The sequence below is a fragment of the Giraffa tippelskirchi genome, chromosome X (genome assembly GCF_054371585.1).
Source record: "Giraffa tippelskirchi isolate mGirTip1 chromosome X, T2T-mGirTip1v1.2.pri, whole genome shotgun sequence".
Lineage (NCBI taxonomy): Eukaryota > Metazoa > Chordata > Mammalia > Artiodactyla > Giraffidae > Giraffa > Giraffa tippelskirchi.
In genome coordinates, this window is record NC_137289.1 from 76693513 (window position 1) to 76713873 (window position 20361).

The 20361-nt window shown below is 36.2% G+C and overlaps 1 protein-coding gene across 3 annotated transcripts in view; it reads right to left on the bottom strand.

The window, feature by feature from the left end:
- The window catches only part of LOC145536754 (uncharacterized), a 507944-nt gene that overhangs the window by 37960 nt on the left and 449623 nt on the right, over window positions 1-20361 (bottom strand). For all 3 annotated transcript variants that reach the window (XM_081566545.1, XM_081566546.1, XM_081566544.1), the window contains 2 exons: window positions 9799-9920; window positions 7883-9375 (listed from right to left, as the gene is read on the bottom strand). In XM_081566545.1, the coding sequence (XP_081422671.1) occupies window positions 7883-9375; window positions 9799-9920 (1615 nt within the window). The remainder of the gene's footprint in view (window positions 1-7882; window positions 9376-9798; window positions 9921-20361) is intronic.

Genomic DNA, 20361 nt, shown 5'->3' on the forward strand with positions numbered 1-20361 from the left:
AAAAAATCTACAAACAATAAATGCTGGACAGAGTGGGGAGAAAAGGAAACCCTCCTACACTGTTGGCAGCAATGTAAACTGGTAGATCCTGTGTGGAGAAAAGTTGGAGGTTCCGTATAAAACTAAAAATACAGCTACAATATGATCAAGCAATCACACTCCTTGGCATATAGCTGGAGAAAACCATAATTCTACAGTATAAATGCACCCCGATATTCATTGCAGCACTATTCACAAGAGTCAGGACATGGAAGCAACATAAATATCCATCAGTAGAGGAATAGATAAAGAAGATGTGGTGTGGAAGTGGAATATTAATCAGGCTAAAAAAGAATGAAATGATGCCATTTGCGATGACATGGATGGGCCTAGAAATTGTCATACTGAATGAAGTCAAACAGAGGAAGACAAATATCATATGCCATGGTTTACATCTAGAATCTAAAAAAACTGTAAAAATGAACCTCTTTACAAAACAGAAATAGAGTCACAAATGTAGTAAACAAACTTATGGTTACCAAGGGGGAAAACAGGGCACAGATACATTGGGAGATTGTGACTGAAACATATGTACGATATATAAAACAGATAAATACTAAGAAAATCCTCTGGTGGCTTCCCAGGTGGCTCAGATGGTAAAGAAACTGCCTGCAATGAAGGAGACCCAGATTTGATCCCTAGGTCAGGAAGATACCCTGGAGAAGGGAATGACTACTCAATCCAGTGTTCTTGCCAAGAGAAATCCATGGACAGAGGAGTCTGTTAGGCCACAGTCCATGGGGTCACAAAGAATCAGACATGACTGAGCAACTAACATTTTGACTTTCCCTAAGAATCTACTGTATTGCACAGAGAACGCTACTAAATTCTCTATAATGACCTACATGGGAACAGAATATAAAAAAGGGTGGATATATGTGTATGTAACACTGATTCACTTCACTGTACAGTAGAAACTAAAACAACATTTTAACTCAAATATACTGCAATAAGCATTAATTTAAAAAATAAAATTATCCATCTCAGTAGAACCGATTCAAATGTATTTTTTTTAATGGCTGAGTAATACTCCATTGTGTATATGTACCACAGCTTCCTTATCCATTCGTCTGCTGATGGACACCTAGGTTGTTTCCATGTCCTGGCTATTGTAAACAGTGCTGCGATGAACATTGGGTTACAAGAAAAACAACAATACAGTATACTAATGCATATATATGGAATTTGAAAGATGGCAACGATAACCCTATATGCGAGACAGAATAAGAGACACAGATGCATAGAACAATTTTATGGACTCTGAGGGAGAAGGTGAGGGTGGGACGTTCTGGGAGAATAGCATTGAAACATGTATATTATCATATGTGAAACAGAACACCATTCCATGTTCGATGCATGAGACAAGGGCTCAGGGCCGGGGCAATGGGAAGACCCAGAGGGATGGGATGGGGAGGGAGGTGGGTGGGGGGTCCAGGAAGGGGAACACATGTAAACCCATGGCTGATTCATGTCAATGTATGGCAAAAACTATTACAATATTGTAAAGTAATTAGCCCCCAACTAAAATAAATAAATTTATAAAAAAAAATAAATAAAAAAAATAAAATAAAATTATAAATATTGAACTTACATTAAGTATATACTATTTAAAACACAGTGTTGCTAAAAATTCACTTGAGTTTATTTAGACATAGAATTCCTTCCTATAATTTCAGAGGGAAACTTTCTTAAAAATGTTTAGGGGCAAGAGACTCCCATAGAGAATAAACCCAAAGAGAAACATGCCAAGATGCATATTAATCAAACTAACAAAGATTAAACACAAAGAACAAATATTAAAAGCAGCTTATCTCAAGAAACAAGAGAAACACCAAATGAACAATCTAACCTTAAATCTAAAGCAACTAGAAAATGAAGCACAAAAATCTCCACAAAAAAAGCACAAAAAAAGTTAGTAGAAGGAAAGAAATCATAAAGTTCACAGCAGAAATAAACGAAAAACAATAACAAACACAAAAGAAAAAATAAATAAAACTAAAAACTGATTCTTTAAGAAGATAAACAAAATTGACACACCTTTAACCAGACTCATTAAGGAAAAAGGGAGAAGACCCAAATCAATAAAATTAGAAATGAAAAAGGAGACGTTACAACGGACAACACAGAAATACTAAAATCATAAAAAAAAAAAAAAAACAACTACTACCAGCAACTATATGCCAATAATATGGACAACCTAGATGAAATGCACAACTTTTTAGAAAAGTACGACCTTTCAAAACTGGACCAGGAAGAAGTAGAAAATACAACCAGGTCAATCACAAGAACAAAAATTGAACCTTTAATCAAAAATCTTCCAAACAAAAGCCCAGGGCCAGATGGCTTCACAGGTGAATTTTACCAAATGTTTAGAGAACAGCTAATACCTATCCTGTTTCTAGTCTTCCAGAAAATGGCAAAGGAAGGAAAACTCCTACACTCATTATACTTGGCCACTGTCACCCTGATATCAAAACCAGACACAGGTACCACAAAAGAGAGAAAATTACAGACCAATATCACTGATGAACAAAGATGCAAAAATCCTCAACAAAATTCTAGCAAATAGAACCCAAGAACACATTTAAAGGATCATACATCATTATCAAGTGGACTTTCCCACAGGGAAGCAAGGATTCTTCAATATATACAAATGAAACATGGTGGTACACCATATTAACAAATTGAAAGATAAAAACTATATGATCATTTCAATATATGCAGAGAAAGCTTTTGACAAAATTCAATACCAATTTATGACTAAAAAACAAAAATCTCCATAAAGTAGGCATAGAAGGAACCTACCTCAACATAATAAAGGCCATATATGATAAACCCACAGCAAACATTATTCTCAACAGTGAAAAACTGAAATTATTTCCTCTAATATCAGGAACAAGACAAGGGTGCCCACTCTAATCACTATTATTCAATGTAATTTTTGAAGTCCTAGCCAAAGTAATCAGAGAAGAAAAAGAAATAAAAGGAATCCATATTGGAAAAGAAGAAGTAAAACTCTAGGTTTGCAGATGCATGCATGTATGCTCAGTTGCTCAGTCCTGTCAGATTCTTTGTGATACCACAGATGATAGCCTGCCAGGCTTCTCTGTCCATGGAATTTCAGGCAGTAATACTTGAGTAGGTTGCAATTTCCTACTACAGGAGATCTTCCTGACTCAAGGATCGAACCCATGTCTCCTGCATTTCCTACATTGGCACGTGAATTCTTTAACACTGAGGCACCTGGGAAGCCCTGTTTGCAGATGATATGATACTAGAGAAAAAACCCTAAAGATTGCACCACAAAATTACTAGAGCTAATCAATGAATGTAGTAAAGTGGCAGGATATAAAATTAATACACAGAATTCCCTTGCATTCCTAGATAGTAACAATGAAAAATCAGAAAGAGAAATTAAACAAACAATCTCATTCACCATTGCAACAAAAATTAAAATACTAGGAATAAGTCTACCTGAAGGGACAAAAGACCTGTATGCAGACAACTGTAAGACACTGATGGAAGAAATTAAATATGACACAAACAGATGGAGAAATATACTATGTTCTTGGATTGGAAGAATCAATATTGTGAAAATGACTATACTATCCAAAGCAATCTACAGATCCAATGCAATCCCTATCAAACTACAAGTGGTATTTTTAACAGAACTATAACAACAAATTCCACAATTTGTATGGAAACACGAAAGACCATGGATAGCCAAAGGAATCTTGAGAAAGAAAAATGGGGCTGGAGGAATCAATCTTCCTGACGTAGACTACACTACAGTGCTACAGTCATCAAGACAGTATGGTACTGGCACAAAAATAGAAATATAGACCAATGGAATGAGATAGAAAGCCCAGAGATAAGCCCACACCAGTGGGCACCTTATCTTTGACAAAAGAGCTGAGAATATACAACGGAGAAAAGACCTCCTTTCCAATAAGTGTTGCTGGGAAAACTGAAACTAGAACACTTCCTAACACCATACACAAAAATAAACTCAAAATGGATTAAAGACTTAAATGTAAGGCCAGAAACTATAAAGCTCTTAGAGAAAGTTACAGACAGTACATTCCGACATAAATCAAAGCAAGATCCTCTTTGACTTACCTCCTAAAGTAATGGAAATAAAAACAAACAAATTAGATTTAAAAGCTTTTTCACAGAAAAGGAAACAATAAACAAGATTAAAAAACAAACCTCAGGATGGGAGAAATTAATTTCAAACAAAAAAACTGACAAAAGATTATTCTCAAAAATATATAAGCAGCTCATACAGCTCAATATCAAAAAAACAAATAGCCCAATCAAAAAATTAGAAGACCTAAAGACATTTCCTCAAAGAAGACACACAGATGACCAATAGACACATGAAAAGATGCTCAACATCTCTAATTATTAGAGAAATGCAAATCAAAACTGCCATGAGATTATGTCACACCATTCAAAAGGCCATCATCAAACAAAATCTATAAACACTAAATGCTAGAGAGGATATGGACAAAAGGGAACACTCTTGCACTGTTGGTGGGAATATAAATTGATACAGCCACTATGGAGAACAGTATGGAGATTCTCTAAAAAGCCAGGATTAAAACTACCATATGACCCAGCAATCCCACGACTGGGCATATAGCCTGTTGTTATTCAGTCACTAAGTCATGGTCAACTGTTTGTGAACCCATGAACTGCAGCAGGTCAAGCTCCTCTGTCCTTCACTATCTCCCTGTGTTTACTCAATCTCTTTGTCAATGATGTCATCCAACCATCTTATCCTCTGACCCCACCTTCTCCCGTTGCCACCATCAGGGTCTTTCCAAATGAGTCAGCCCTTTGTATCAGGTAGCCAAAGTACTAGAGCTTCAGCTTCAGCATTAGTCCTTCCAATGAATACTCAGGGTTGGTTTTCTTTAGGACTGACTGGTTTGATTTCTTTGCTGTCCAGGGGACTCTCAAGAATCTTCTCCAGCACCACAGTTTGAAAGAATTAATTCTTCATCCTTCAGCCTTCTTTATGGTACAACTCTCACATTCGTACATGATTACTGGAAAAAACCTAGTTTTGACTACACAAATCTTTTTCAGCAAGGTGATGTCTCTGCTTTCTAATACACTGTCTAGGTTTGTCATAGCTTTTCCAAGGAACAAGCATCTTTTATTTTTGTGGCTGCAGTCACTGTCCACAGGGATTTTGGATTCCAAGAAAATAAAATCTGTTACTGTTTCTACTTTTTCCCCATTTATTTGCCATGAAGTGATGGGACCAGATGGACTTTCCAGGTGGTGCTAGTGGTAAAGAATCTGCCTGCCAATGCAGGAGATGTGAGACGTGGGTTTGATCCATGGGTCAGGAAGATAGAGGGCATGGCAATCTATTCCAGTATTCTTGCCTGGAGAATCCCACAGAAAGAGGAGCCTGGCAGGCTAAAGTCCAAAGAGTTGTATAGAGTCAGCCACAACTGAAGCGACTTAGCACACACACACAATGGGACCAGATGCCAAAGACCAGCTGTGGGACAACCAGTGCACTGGGCATGTTGTCCAGTTATGTGGAGCAGCTGCAGGGCATGTTCCTGATAGTCAGAGCCTGAAAAACTGGAGGTCCACTGGAGAAGAATGGCAAACCACTTCAGTATTCTTGCCTTGAGAACTCCATGAATGTAATGAAAAGGGTTTATATGTTGAAAAAAATCATAATTGAAAAAGGCCCATGTACCCCAATGTTCATAGCAGCACTTTTTACATAGATAGGACATGAAAGCAACTTATATGTTCATTGATAGATGAATGGATAAAGAATTTGTGGTATATATATTCAATGCAATATTACTCAGACATAAAAAAGAACATATTTGAGTCAGTTCTAGTGAGGTGGATGAACCTAGAGCTTGTCATACAGAGTGAAGTAAGTCAGAAAGAGAAAAACCAAATATGGTATATTAATGCATATATAAGGAACCTAGAATAATGGCACTGATGAACCTATTTGCAGAGAAGGAATGGAGACGCATATGTAGAGAATGAACCTGTGGACACAGTGGTGAAGGAAAGAGTAGGATGGATAGAGAAAGTAGCATAGACATATATACACTACCATGTGTAAAATAGATAGCTGGTGAGAATTTTCTGTTTAACACAGGGAGTCCAGCTATGCACTCTGTGGTGATCTAGAGGGGTGGGATGAGGGAGCAGAGAGAGACTGAAGAGGAAGGTGATATAAATATAATTTGGCTTATTTGTGGTGTTGTACAGCAGAAACCATCACAACATTGTAAAGCAATTTTCCTCCAATTAAAAATAAATTAAAAAAATAAAATCCCGTTAAAACACAATAAATGAGGTCTAAAAATTCAATCACATAAAATTTAAATTATACTATTAGGAATTTTGATGACAAGCAATATTTTTTAGTCATTTTTTATTGTCACAAAAGATAAAAATTTTAAAAAATGAATTGTTATACTGCAGACAAGTAAATAAAAAGTCCTCAAGGATCAGGGATCATTCACTTCCTAACAGAATCTCTCTCCATCATGAAGGAGAAACTTTAACTCATTTATCTTTTCTTGAGAATGCTGGACTGGCATACAGGAGCTGGGAGCTAATGTCAATCATCATATACTGCTTTCTGTTTTCCTAGCATTTCAGTGTAAGCATCAAATTAATTTTATATCCAAATCATGGGCATCAGTATAAAACTATCACCAATTTATTTTCTTAGAGCAATCCTTTAAAGTGGAATAAACTCTTGGTTTTCCTTCCTTTTATCTGAGGAAATATAATGACAATGTGTGTGTGCATGCTCAGTCACTTCAGGTGTGTCCAACTCTTTGTGACTCTATGGACTGTAGCCTGCCATGCTTATCTGTCCATGGCATTCCTCAGGCAAGAATAGTGGAGTGGGTTGCCATGCCCTCCTCCACAGGATCTTCTTGACCCAGGGATTCAACACAAGTCTCCTGTGTTTCCTGTATTGGAGGCGGATTCTTTACCTTTTGAGCCACCTGGGAAGCTCTATAATAATATACAGTAGGAAACCCCTCAGACATGGCTGAAGAAGTGTATTGATAAAGCAAATGCTGCAAAATCAGTAAAAGAAAGTAAAGAATTTCTTCTGCTGCTAATATTGGGTTTGTAATTTGAGTGCAATGATATTTTCTCTTAAATAAAAGTACTTAAATAACCTCAAAAAATGTTTGGGGACAAATTCTTTGTTTTCATTTCACATGTTTTCACACTCAATAGAAAATGACTAATATGATGAAAAATATCTATGAGATGATAATAGTTTCTTTATCATAATAAGCATACCTTAATAAAATGGCTTAGGAAATGGAGAATTATAACGATTTAGTGTGATAAAGTAAGTATGACTAACAAGGTAAATGCCAACTATTAAAATTTATGAAGCTTTAATAATAACTTTGAGAGAGGAAGCATGATACATTGAATATTTATATAGTTAGGCTTTCCTTTACACAGTAACTAATAATTGGAAAAAGTTAATGAATAATCTTTATTCACTCATTCTAGATTCATGGTAACTAAATTCAGCATGCTGTTCCCTAGGCTAGAATAACCATTTTTGTTAATGATTCTTTAATTTTCCTTCTTTTAATATAGCATGATAAAATTGATAACTAAAGACAGATGATTTGCCTAATTTTCCAAAGTGAATTGAAAATCTGGGATTAAGATGCCGTTTCTCTGAATTTCTGTGAAATAATCTCAGGCCCAAATCTGTTAAAGCAACAGCCATTTTGTTAGTGTCATCATGTTATTAATTAAACTTGAAAACAAGCTAGTTTCAAAAGCCAGACACATTTAAGCTTACCCTGAGGACGGTTAGCTTTTCTGCGAGCACCAAGCCGTTGTGCTTCATCTTCTGAGTCAAGGTCGTGTCTTTCATTGTCAGATACAATCTTGTGTTCTTTTTCACCATCAGACTTTATGAGGTATTTCTCCCTTTCTTCATCCATTTGAAATCTCTCATGTTCAGAGTGCAACAGAGACTGTTCCATCTCCATCATGTGTATATGTCTTTCACTTTCAAATTCATTTTGGTATCTTTCGTTTTCAAAGTCTGTTCTATGTTTTTCAGAATCAGAGTCTATTTGATGTCTTTCAAACTTATCCCAGTGCTTTTGAAGGTCATCTTGACATCTTCCAGAGCTACCCTGAAGTCTTGAAGATCTGTGTTGGTATTTTCCAGAGCTGTCCCAGCATCTACTACAGTCAAAGTTCAACTGTTGTCTTTCAGAGCCAGTCAGGTATCTTTCAGATTCATACCTGAGGCCCATCAAGAATCGTTCCAAGTCAGAGGCTCTTTGGCAATTTTCAGCCTTCATTATGGGATTCACTGAATCAGAGTTCATATCCAGGCTTTCAGAATCCAAGTCCATTGTGTGTCTTACAGACCAAGAATCTACATAGTGCCTCTCAGTTTCAGTGCTCAACTGGGAGGTGTTAGCATTCATGAGGCATTGCACAGAGGCTGAGGCTAGCTCATATCTTCTTGAGTCTGAGTCCATCCTACATGGTTCAAAGTCAGAGTCCATTATATGTCTCTCAGATCTAATCTTCTCCTGGTGTTTTCCTTCCCCCATCAGATATATCCCAGATGCAGAGTCTGAGTCTATTGCATCCCTTTCCATGTATGAGTCCACCACATATCTCTCAGATGCAGAGATTAGCCAGTGTTGTTCAGTCTCCATTAATCTTTTTTCAGACTCCATGAAGCGTTTTATAGAATCTGAGGCCATTTGGCATTTTTGTGCCTTCAGCAGGTATTTCACAGATGAAGAAGCCATGGAGTATTTTTTTGAGTCTGAGTCTATCCTGGGTCTTTCATTGTCAGAAGCCATCACATATTTTTCAGATTCAGAGTCTGCCAAGCTTTTTTCTGAATCTGGGTCCATACAGTGTTTCAGAGAGTCAAATTCCAGCTGGAATCGTTCAACTCCAATTAGGTGTTGCTCTAGGTTTGTTGCCATCTGGAGTTTTTCTGCTTCTAGCAGGTGTTTCTGAGAGTCTGGGTCCATGGGACATTTTTCTGAATCTGAGTCCATTCCCCATGTTACTGAGTCAGAATCTTTTGAGTGCTGTTCTAAGTCAGAGTCCATACCAATGCCTCTGTCAGAGTCAGAATCAATCACACAGCTTCCAGAGCCAGAAGTCAGCAGAGGGGCATCACTTTCAATTATAGTTAGGTCTTGGAGATTTTTATAGTCAAAATAACTGGTTGAATTGTCAGAAACTTTTGTATCAGAAATTTCTGTTTCAGATGTGCTTCCTTCATTGTGTGGCATGACAACTGCTCCTTCATTACTTAAAGAAAAGACAAATATGAATATTTAAAACATATTCATCAAATGTCGGCAGATACATTATTTCTCTGATGAAAAGTCTTCTATAGGAGAATATTATAAAGTGCATATTCCTATCATGCTTTAGAAAGCATGTGACATCATTATGTTTCTTGTGAACAAATCAGAAGAAAATCAGTGTAGGTAGATTTTACATTCACTTGCATTTACCTTAATATTAACTGTTTTTCAGTGCACCTGAAAGTACTCACCTGAATATGATACTTCTTTGCAATGTACTATTTTCTTGTTATTATCCAGTCAGTGCATCATTATTTTGAAAACTGAATATTACGCTAAAATGTGGTAGAAAAAATTACTATTTCTATATTCTACTCCAAGTTAAGATTACATGTATATAGATTTGATTATCAGTGAAACTTACCTTGGAGTGCAGAGCCTTTCTAGAGAAAAATATTCAAATCTTTTGGGTACTGTTTCATTTGGAAGGAGCACATCTTGAAGGGGAAATACACGTTCAATAGGTGAATTAGTTGCAGTTATTGGCTGCAAAGCAAAATAAATCATAAACAAAGTTACAATTTCTTAGTTACATTTAACATGAAACATAGCACATTTAGGTATTTTGATGGTGGGAAGGGTATCACTTCATTATCTGTACTTGTGTTTAAGGAAAAGTTATAATGAGAACACTTTTCAAAACAAAACTTCAGAAATAGCATTTAATTATAAAAGAAAATATGATAGCACATTGTGAGACATCTTTCTAGCCTCTACTATTCCATAAACTAATGGCCATCCCTAAATGCCTCATTGGTGCTATGTTGCCTTGAAGTAACTGGTGTTTGACCCAAATTGGGGCAATAAGATTCTTTTTCCTGCAGAGTTAGAGTTAGGATTCAGAATAGTTCTTTTTTTCCCCCTGCTGGTTGCTTGAAATAAGGACAGGCAATCATGGGCAGTATGAAGAAGTAATGTTTGGTATATGCCTAGAGAAGTAAAAAAAACAAAACAAAACAAAAAACAACAATGTAGAGAGTGTAAATAATAAAATATCAATACATTAAGGAAGTAGAAACAAGGGATCATATGCCTCTAGAGAAACAGATGGATATATTTCCTACCTGAGCTCCTAATTCCAGTTCCTACTAAGTATTAACTTTACTTTCTGCCCTTGAGCTCTCTAAGGTAATCAAGATCCTTGACTTAATGTTTTTACTATGCTTCCTTTTATAAAAAAATATAATTTATTTATTTTAATTGGAGGTTAATTACTTTACAATAATGTAGTGGTTTTGGCCATACATTGACATGAATCAGTCATGGTTGTACATGTGTCCTCCATCCCAAATTCCCCACCCACCTCCCTCCCCATCCCATCCCATCAGGCTGTCCCAGTATACTGGCTTTGAGTGCCCTGTTTCATGCATTGATCTTAGACCGGGGATCTATTTCACATATGGTAATATACATGTTTCAGTGTTATTTGCTCAAATCATCCCACCCTCGCCTTCTCCCACAGAGTCCAAAAGTCTTCGTTACATCTGTGTCTCTTTTGCTGTCTTGCATATAGGGTCATCGTTACCATCGTTCTAAATTCCGTATATATATGCATTAATATACTATACTGGTGTTTTTCTTTCTGACTTATTTCACTCTGTATAATAGGCTCCAGTTTCATCCACCTCATTAGAACTGATTCAAATGCATCCTTTATAACAGCTGAGTAATATTCCATTGTGTATATGAACGTCAGCTTTCTTATCCATTCATCTGCCAATGGACATCTAGGTTGCTTCCATGTCCTGGCTATTGTAAACAGTGCTGTGATGAACATTGGGATACATGTGTCTCTTTCAATTCTGGTTTCCTTGGTGTGTATGCCCAGCAGTGGGATTGCTAAAATCCTATGGACAGAGGAGCCTGGTAGGCTGCAGTCCATGGGTTCGCTAAGGGTCGGACATGACTGAGCGACTTCACTTTCACTTTTCACTTTCATGCATTGGAGAAGGAAATGGCAACCCACTCCAGTGTTCTTGCCTGGAGAATCCCAGGGACGGGGGAGCCTGGTGGGCTGCCGTCTGTGGGGTTGCACAGAGTCGGACACGACTGAAGTGACTTACCAGCATGACAGTTCTATTTCCAGTTTTTTAAGGAATCTCCACACTGTTCTCCACAGTGGCTGTACTAGTTTGCATTCCCATCAACAGTGCCCTCTCTGGCATTTATTGTTTGTGGATTTTTTGATAGCAGCCATTCGGACTGGCGTGAGATGGTACCTCATTGTGGTTTTGATTTGCATTTCTCTGATAATGAGTGATTTTGAGCATCTTTTCATGTGTTTGTTAGCCATCCGTATGTCTTCTTTGGAGAAATGTCTGTTTAGTTCTTTGGCCCACTTTTTGTTCAAGCCAATATGAGTGGGGATCTGTTCCTTGAGAGAATAGCATTGAAACATATACATTACCATATGTAAAATAGATGACAAGTGTAAGTTCAATGCATGAAGCAGGGCACCCAAAGCTGGTACCCTGGGACAATCCAGTGGGGTAGGGTGAGGAGGGAGGTGGGGGATTCAGGATGGGGGGTTCACATGTATACCTGCGGCTGATTCATGGTGATGTATGGCAAAAACCATCACAATATCATGAAGTAACTATCCTCCAATTAAAATTAATTGATTTAAAAAAAGAATTCTGGCAGAAGAAAACAAAACAACGAAAAGGTCCTTCATAAGACCTCAAAACTGCTGTTAATATATAACTGTTAACCTCAAAGTAGAACATACATAATAAGTGAGACTTAGGTGAAGAAGTAGTTCAAGAAAAGGAAAAGGAAGAGTTGAAAAATAATCAAAATGAATTTTATCTATGTAAAGAGATATATTCCATCTTCAACAAAACTTGAGTAAAAAATAATGGATTTAAACTGTAACATGTTATTTAAATAAAATATAAAAAAAAATACTCAAGTTTGAACATACTATAGAATTAATTATAATAAAATTTTTGGAATCTCCTGTCCAAGTAAATAATTGTGAGGCTCAAATGAGATAGTATCTAAGAGAAAACTCTAATTCAAAATAAAAGATAAAAACAAATAATGTAAATTATTAACAGATATTAAAAAGAAGGGTAATTTTATTTATAAAGCAAAAGTATGAGAAATATTGAAACTTCCACATCTTAGGTGAGGTATATAGCAGACAATTTTCATGTGCTTTTAAATACTGATGTATAAGTACAAATACTCAGAAATACTTTGACTCGTATTCTCAAATCATAGTAATGGATTTCCATTATGACTGCTCTGTCACTAGTTTTCATTATTTTGAAAGTCAAGACAAAAAGGGTGAGGGAAAGTACAGCAAATTTTATTCAATTACATGCTGGAATCAAGATTGCTGGGAGAAATATCAATAACCTCAGATATGCAGATGACACCACCCTTATGGCAGAAAGTGAAGAAGAACTAAAGAGCCTCTTGATGAAAGTGAAAGAGGAGAGTGAAAAAGTTGGCTTAAAGCTCAACATTCAGGAAACTAAGATCATGGTCTCCAGTCCCACCACTTCATGGCAGATAGATGGAAACAGTGGCTGACTTTGTTTTTCTGGGATCCAAAATCACTGCAGATGGTGACTTCAGCAATGAAATTAAAAGACGCTTACTCCTTGGAAGGAAAGTTATGACCAACCTAGACAGCATATTAAAAAGCAGAGACATTACTTTGCCAACAAAGGTCCGTCTAGTCAAGGCTATGGTTTTTCCAGTAGTCATGTATGGATGTGAGAGTTGGACTATAAAGAAAGCTGAGCACCGAAGAATTGATGCTTTTGAACTGTGGTGTTGGAGAAGACTCTTGAGAGTCCCTTGGACTGCAAGGAGATCAAACCAGTTCATCCTAAAGGAGATCAGTCCTGAGTGTTCATTGGAAGGACTGATGTTGAAGCTGAAACTCCAATACTCTGGCCACCTGATGCAAAGAGCTGACTCATTTGAGAAGACCCTGATGCTGGGAAAGATTGAGGGCAGGAGGAGAAGGGGACAACAGAGGATGAGATGGTTGGATGGCATCACTGACTCGGTGGACATGAGTTTGGGTAAACTCTGCGAGCTGGTGATGGACAGGGAGGCCTGGTGTGCTGTGGTTCATGGGGTCACAAAAAGTCGGACAGGATTGAGTGACTGAACTGACTGACTGACTGAAATTTAAACAAATAATATCTGCCTTCATAGGTTGATAAATAACATCTTTTCATGTATATGATTTATTAGTATGCCTAGTCTCCTGAGGAACTATACACATCATGCTCTTTCCAAAAGAACATTCTACTATGTTAAAGAAAAATCTAGCAGAAAATATCTAAAATGACCTATATTATACTCCATATATAGTGTTTTCCCTCCAAAATCAGTTTTTTAAGTAAAAATCATCATTGTTAATCTTTAATAAAATGACATGAAAAAATCATAATCTGTGATATGCACAGTATTAAGGATTTTAGGACTTAAGTAAGGAGTTTAAAGGGAATAGGGAGAGAGCATGGCAAGGAACCCCTTTATTTTTTAAAGGAAATAAGGCCCACTCTTCATGAAATTTGACTCTTCGATGGTCTGTTTGCAAAGTAGCTCCATCATTGTACATTGTACATTTCACTAGAGGCTTACTTTGGGAAAGCATAACTACTAAGATTTCCCAATTACAATTTAAAGTCAAGGAAAGAAGTCATAATATCCAAGTATTTTCAACAGGCACCCTAAGTCTAGCCCAGTTTAAGATGACATGAGCAAGATGAGGGACTAACAAACTATGCCCATGGGTCAAATCTAGCCCACCATGTTTTTGTATGGCCTAAGAGCAAAAGAAATTTTTCACATTTTATATAAAAAAGTAAAATGTAAAGTCCATTATTTCATCAGTGAGAATAATTTTTTCAATAGTTGAGAACATTGTGTATTTGACCTGGTAAACAACAGATATTTAAGGTTTAGTCTTTTACAGAAAAAGTTTGCCCTTCTCTGGACTAGATGATTTCCAAGGACTTTTCTGATTCAGAGTCCAAGAGCCTATGCTTTTAAGCAAAATAAAAGTGTTAGCAATAAGAATACTAACAGAATTATGGAAAAGAATACACACAGAATTTTAACAAGTAGTTAGAAAATAATAAAGGAACCAGTCAGAACTGAAGAGAGAGAGAAAGGGGTCAAAATATATTTGGTGAAATTAGAGCTGAAAAGTTCCCAAACCTGAAAGAGGAAACATATATCTAGGTACAGAAAGAACAGATGGTCCCAAACATAATGAACACATACCAAGACATAACACAACCAAAATGGCAAAAGTTAAAGATTAAGAGATAATTTTGAAGGCATCTAGAGAAAAATAAAGTCATATACAAAGTAATCCACATATGGTTATCAGTTGCTTTTTTTGCAGAAATTTTGGAGGACAGAAGGGAATGGCATGATACATTCAAAGTGTGGAAAGAGAAAAAAATGCAACCCAGGATAATCTATCTAGCAAGATTATCATTTATATTTGAAAGAGAGATAAAGAACTTATAGAATAAGCAAAAAACTAAAAGACATCATCAATAAAGAATGACAGAATAAATATGAAGATGTAAAATATGACACCAAAAACATGTAGGATGAAATAAAAATGTATATCGTTCAGAGTGCTTGAACTTAAATGGCTACTAATTTAAAACATGGAAATATAGTTATATTGTTGTTTAGTTGCTAAGTCATGCCCAACTCTTTTGTGACCTCATGGACTGTAGCTTACCAGGCTCCTCTGTCCATGGGATTTCCCAAGCAAGAATACTGAAGTGGGTTGCCGTTTCCTTCTCCAGGGGATCTTCTCAACTAGGGATTGAATCCATGTCTCCTGCACAGGCAGGTGGATTCTTTACCACTGAGCCACCAGGAAAGGCATAGATATACTAATAGGTCAATATATATGAGCCTCATGGTAACTACATATCAAAAACACAAAAACTAAAGAGAAAGAAACACAAGCCTACCACTAAAGAAAATCTTCAAGGGAAGAAAATAAAACCACAAGGGAAGAAAATAAAAGGAGACAAAAAGAACAGAGATGAACTACAAAAGCAAACAAAAACACAAGTAACAAAATGACAAAAATTACATGCCTATCAATAATCACTTTAAATGTCAATAGAATAAATGTTCTAAACAAAATATATAGGATGAATGATTGGATAAAAAACAAAGATCAACCAATATGCAGCTCCCAAGAGACTCACTTCAGAGCTAAAGTCACACACAGACTGAAAGTGAGGGGATGGAAAAAGATATTTTATGAAAATGGAAGTGATAAGAAAATAGGACCTATTTTGTCTCGATTAGACAAAATAGAGTTTAAAACAAAGTCTACATAAAGAAGGGTATTATATAATGATAAAAAGATCAACACAAGAAGAGGATGTAACAGTCATTAACACATATGCAACTAATATAAGAAAACCTAAATATATAAGGTAAATATTAACAGATATAAAGGGAAATTTGACAATAATACAAAAATAGTAGGGAACTTTAACATCCCATTTATAACAATGGACAGATTATCCTGACAGAAAATAAGGAAATAATAGCCTTAAATGACCAGTGTGTTCTCTTGGCAAAACTTTATTAGCCTTTGCCCTGCTTCATTCTGTACTCCAAGGCCAAATTTGCCTGTTATTCCAGGTATTTCTTAAATTCCTACTTTTGCATTTCAGTCCCATATAAAGAAAAGGACATCTTTTATGGGTGTTAGTTCTAGAAGGTCTTGTAGGTCTTCATAGAACCATTCAACTTCAGATTCTTCAGCATTGCTAGTCGGGGAATAGACTTGTATTACTGTGATATTGAATGGTTTGTCTTGGAAACGAATAGAAATCATTCTATCACTTTTGAGATTGCATCCAAGTACTGCATTTCATACTCTTTTGTTGACTCTGATGGTTACTCTATTTCTTCTGTACAGAGAAGCTCTATATAGTCAGCAAAAATAAGATTGGGAGCTGATTGCGGCTTAGATCATGATATCCTTATTGCCAAATTCAGACTGAAATTGAAGAAAGTAGGGAAAACCACTAGATCATTCAGATATGACCTAAATCAAATCCCTTACGATTATACAGTGGAAGTGACAAACAGATTCAAGGGATTAGATCTGATAGACAGAGTGCCTAAAGAACTACGGATGTAGGTTCATGACACTGTACAGGAGGCAGGGATCAAGACCATTCCCAAGAAAAAGAAATACAAAAAAGAAAAATGATTGTCTGATACATCTTTCCTTTTCTCCTTTTCCTGTTGCTTCTCTTCTTTTCACAGAAGGCCTCCAAAACAAATACAATATTGTAAAGTTAAAAAATAGACAAACTAATTTAAAGTAAAAGAAAAAATTAAAAATAAAGGAAAGATATACCCATATGAATGCAGAGTTCCAAAGAATAGTAAGGAGAGATAAGAAAGCCTTCCTCAGTGATCAATGCAAAGAAATAGAGGAAAACAATAGAATGGGAAAGACTAGAGATCTCTTCAAGAAAATTAGAGATACCAAGGGAACATTTCATGCAAAGATGGGCACAATAAAGGACACAAATGGTATGGACCTAATAGAAGCAGAAGATATTAAGAAGAGGTGGAAAGAATACACAGAAGAACTATACAAAAAAGCTCATCATGACCCAGATAATCACAATGGTGTGATCACTCACCTAGAGCCAGACATCCTGGAATGCAAAGTGAAGTGGACCTTAGGAAGCATTACTACGAACAAAGCTAACGGAGGTGAACAAATTCCAGTTGAGCTATTTCAAATCCTGAAAGATGATGCTGTGAAGGTTCTGCCCTCAATACACCAACAAATTTGGAAAACTCAGCAGTGGCCACAGGACTGGAAAAGATCAGTTTTCATTCCAATCCCAAAGAAAGGCAATGCCAAAAAATGTTCAAACTACAGCACAATTGCACTCATCTCACACACTAGCAAAGTAATGCTCAAAATTCTTCAAGCCAGGGTTCAACAGTACGTGACCTGTTAACTTCCTGATGTTCATGCTGGATTTAGAAAAGGCAGATAAACTAGAGATCAAATCGCCAACATCCATTGGATCATCAAAAAAGCAAGAGAGTTCCAGAAAAACACCTACTTCTGCTTTATTGACTAAGCCAAAGCCTTTGGTACCAGATCACAGTTGGATCACAACAAACTGTGGAAATTGCTCAAGAAATGGGAATAACAGACCACCTGACCTGCCTCCTGAGAAATCTGTATGCAGGTCAGGAAGCAACAGTTAGAACTGGACATGGAACAACAGAGTGGTTCCAAATTGGGAAAGGAGTACATCAAGGCTGTATATTGTCATATTGCTTATTTAACTTACATGCAGAGTACATCATGAGAAATGCTGGGCTGGATGAACCACAAGCTGGAATCAGGATTGCTGGGAGAAATATCAATAGCCTCAGATAAGCAAATGACATCATCCTTATGGATGAAAGTGAAAAAGAACTAAAGAGCCTCTTGAAGAAACTGAAATAGAGTGAAAAAGTTGGCTTAAAACTCAACATTCAGAAAACTAAGATCATGGAATCTGGTCCCATCACTTTATGGCAAATAGATGGGGAAGCAATGGAAACAGTGAGAGACTTTATTTTTTTGGGCTCCAAAATCACTGCAGATGGTGACAGCAGCCACGAAATTGAAAGACGCTTGCTCCTTGGAAGAAAAGTTATGACCAACCTAGATAGCATATTAAAAAGCAGAGACACTACTTTGCCAACAAAGGTCTATATATTCAAAGCTATGGTTTTTCCAGTAGTCATGTATGGATGTGAGAGTTGGACTATAAAGAAAGCTCAGAGCTGAAGAATTGATGCTTTTGAACTGTGGTGTTGGAGAAGACTCTTGAGAGTCCCTTGGACTGCAATGAGATCCAACCAGTCCATCCTAAAGGAAATCAGTCCTGAATATTCATGCGAAGGACTGAGGCTGAAGCTGAAACTCAAATACTTTGGCCACCTGATGCAAGGAACTGACTCGTTTGAAAAGACCCTCATGCTGGGAAAGTTGAAGGTGGTAGGAGAAGGGGACGTCAGACCATGAGATGGTTGGATGGCATCACTGACTCAATGGACATGAGTTTGAATAAATTCCTGGAGTTGGTGATGGACAGAGAGGCCTGGCGTGCTGCAGTCCATGGGGTGGAAAAGAGTCAGACATGACTGAGCTACTGAACTTAACTGAGCCTTAAATGATACATTAGATCAGTTGTATCAGATATTTATTTTCTACAGGATATTCCATCTCAAAATAGCAGAATATAAATTCTTTTCAAGTGTACATAAAATGTTCATCAGGATAGATGTCATGCTTAGCAACAAAAGAAATATCAACAAGGTCAAGAGGACAGACGTTATATCAAGTTTAGTTTTTCCAACCACAATGGTATGAAACTAGAAATTAATTACAGGAACAAAACTGGAAAAAACAAAACCATGGAGACTAAACATGCTACTAAAATAACAGTTTGTTAATTATGAAATCAAAGTTGATTTCAGAAAATACCTCAAGACAAATGAAAAAGGAAAAACATCTCCAAAATTTATGTGATGCAACAAAAGAAATTCTAAGGGGGAAATTCATAGTGATACAGGCCTACCTCAAGAAATAAGGAAAATCTCAAACAGCTTAACAAACCACCTAAAGGAATTAGAAAAAAGAAAAACAAAATGCAAAGTCAGCAGAAAGAAGAAAACAATAAAGATCAGAGAGGAAATAATAAAATAGAAAAATAATAGAACCAAAGAACAATGAAACCATTAGATCTTTTTAAAAAATAACAAAAGTGACAAACCCTTAGCTAGTCATCTGAAGAAGAGAGAGCAGTAAAATAATCCAGATAAGAAATAAATAAGAATAAGTAAATACTAATACCACAGATGTATAAAAACTCATAAGAGAGTACTGTGAATGGTTATATGCCAACACATTGGACAAACTAGAAGAAATGGAGAAATTTCTAGAATTATACAACCTGAGAAGACTGAGTCAAGAAGAAACAGACTGTTAACTAGTAGTCGTACTGGATTCGTAATATATAGTTCCATCAGAAAAAAGTTAAGGACTGAGCAGCTTCAGAGAGGAACTCTACCAAACATAAAAGGAAACACTGATATCTTTCTTCAAGCCATTCCAAAAAACTGAAGTGGCATAAACACTCCCAAATTCACTTTATGAAGCCACCATTGCCCTGCTATCAAAACAAGAAAAAGACACTAGAAAAAAAAAAAGAAAATGACAGGTCAATGCCTTTGATGAATACAAATGAAAGAACCTTAAAAATATTAGCAAACTGAATCCAAAAATATATAAAATGATCATATATCATAATCAAGTTGCATTAATTTCAGAGTCACAAGGATAGCTCAACATTTGTAAATCAAACAATGTGATACAGTACTTTAACAAATTGAAGAATAAAAATCCTATGGTCATCTCAATAGATGTCAAAAAAGCTTTTGACAAAGTTCAACATTGATATATGATAAAAACTCTCATTAATGTTGGTACTGGTAATATGATAAAAACACTCATTAATGTCTCAGCCCAAAAGGCCATTTATGAAACACCTATATCTAATATCATACTCAACGGTGAAAAGATCTCATCATTTCCTATAAAATAAGGTAAAAGATAAGGATGCTGGCATTTTCATGTAACATATTATCAGAAATCTCAGCTACAGCAGTCAGATAAGAAAAAGCAATAAAATACATCCAAATTGGAAAGGAATAAGTAAAACTGTCATTATTTTCAGATAACATGATACTATATACAGAAAACTCTAAAATCTCCACCAAAACCCTATCGAAACTAATAAATGAATCCAGTAATGCTACAGGATACATGATTAATATACAATATTTGTTGCTTTTCTATCACTAATAATGAACTATCAGAAAGATA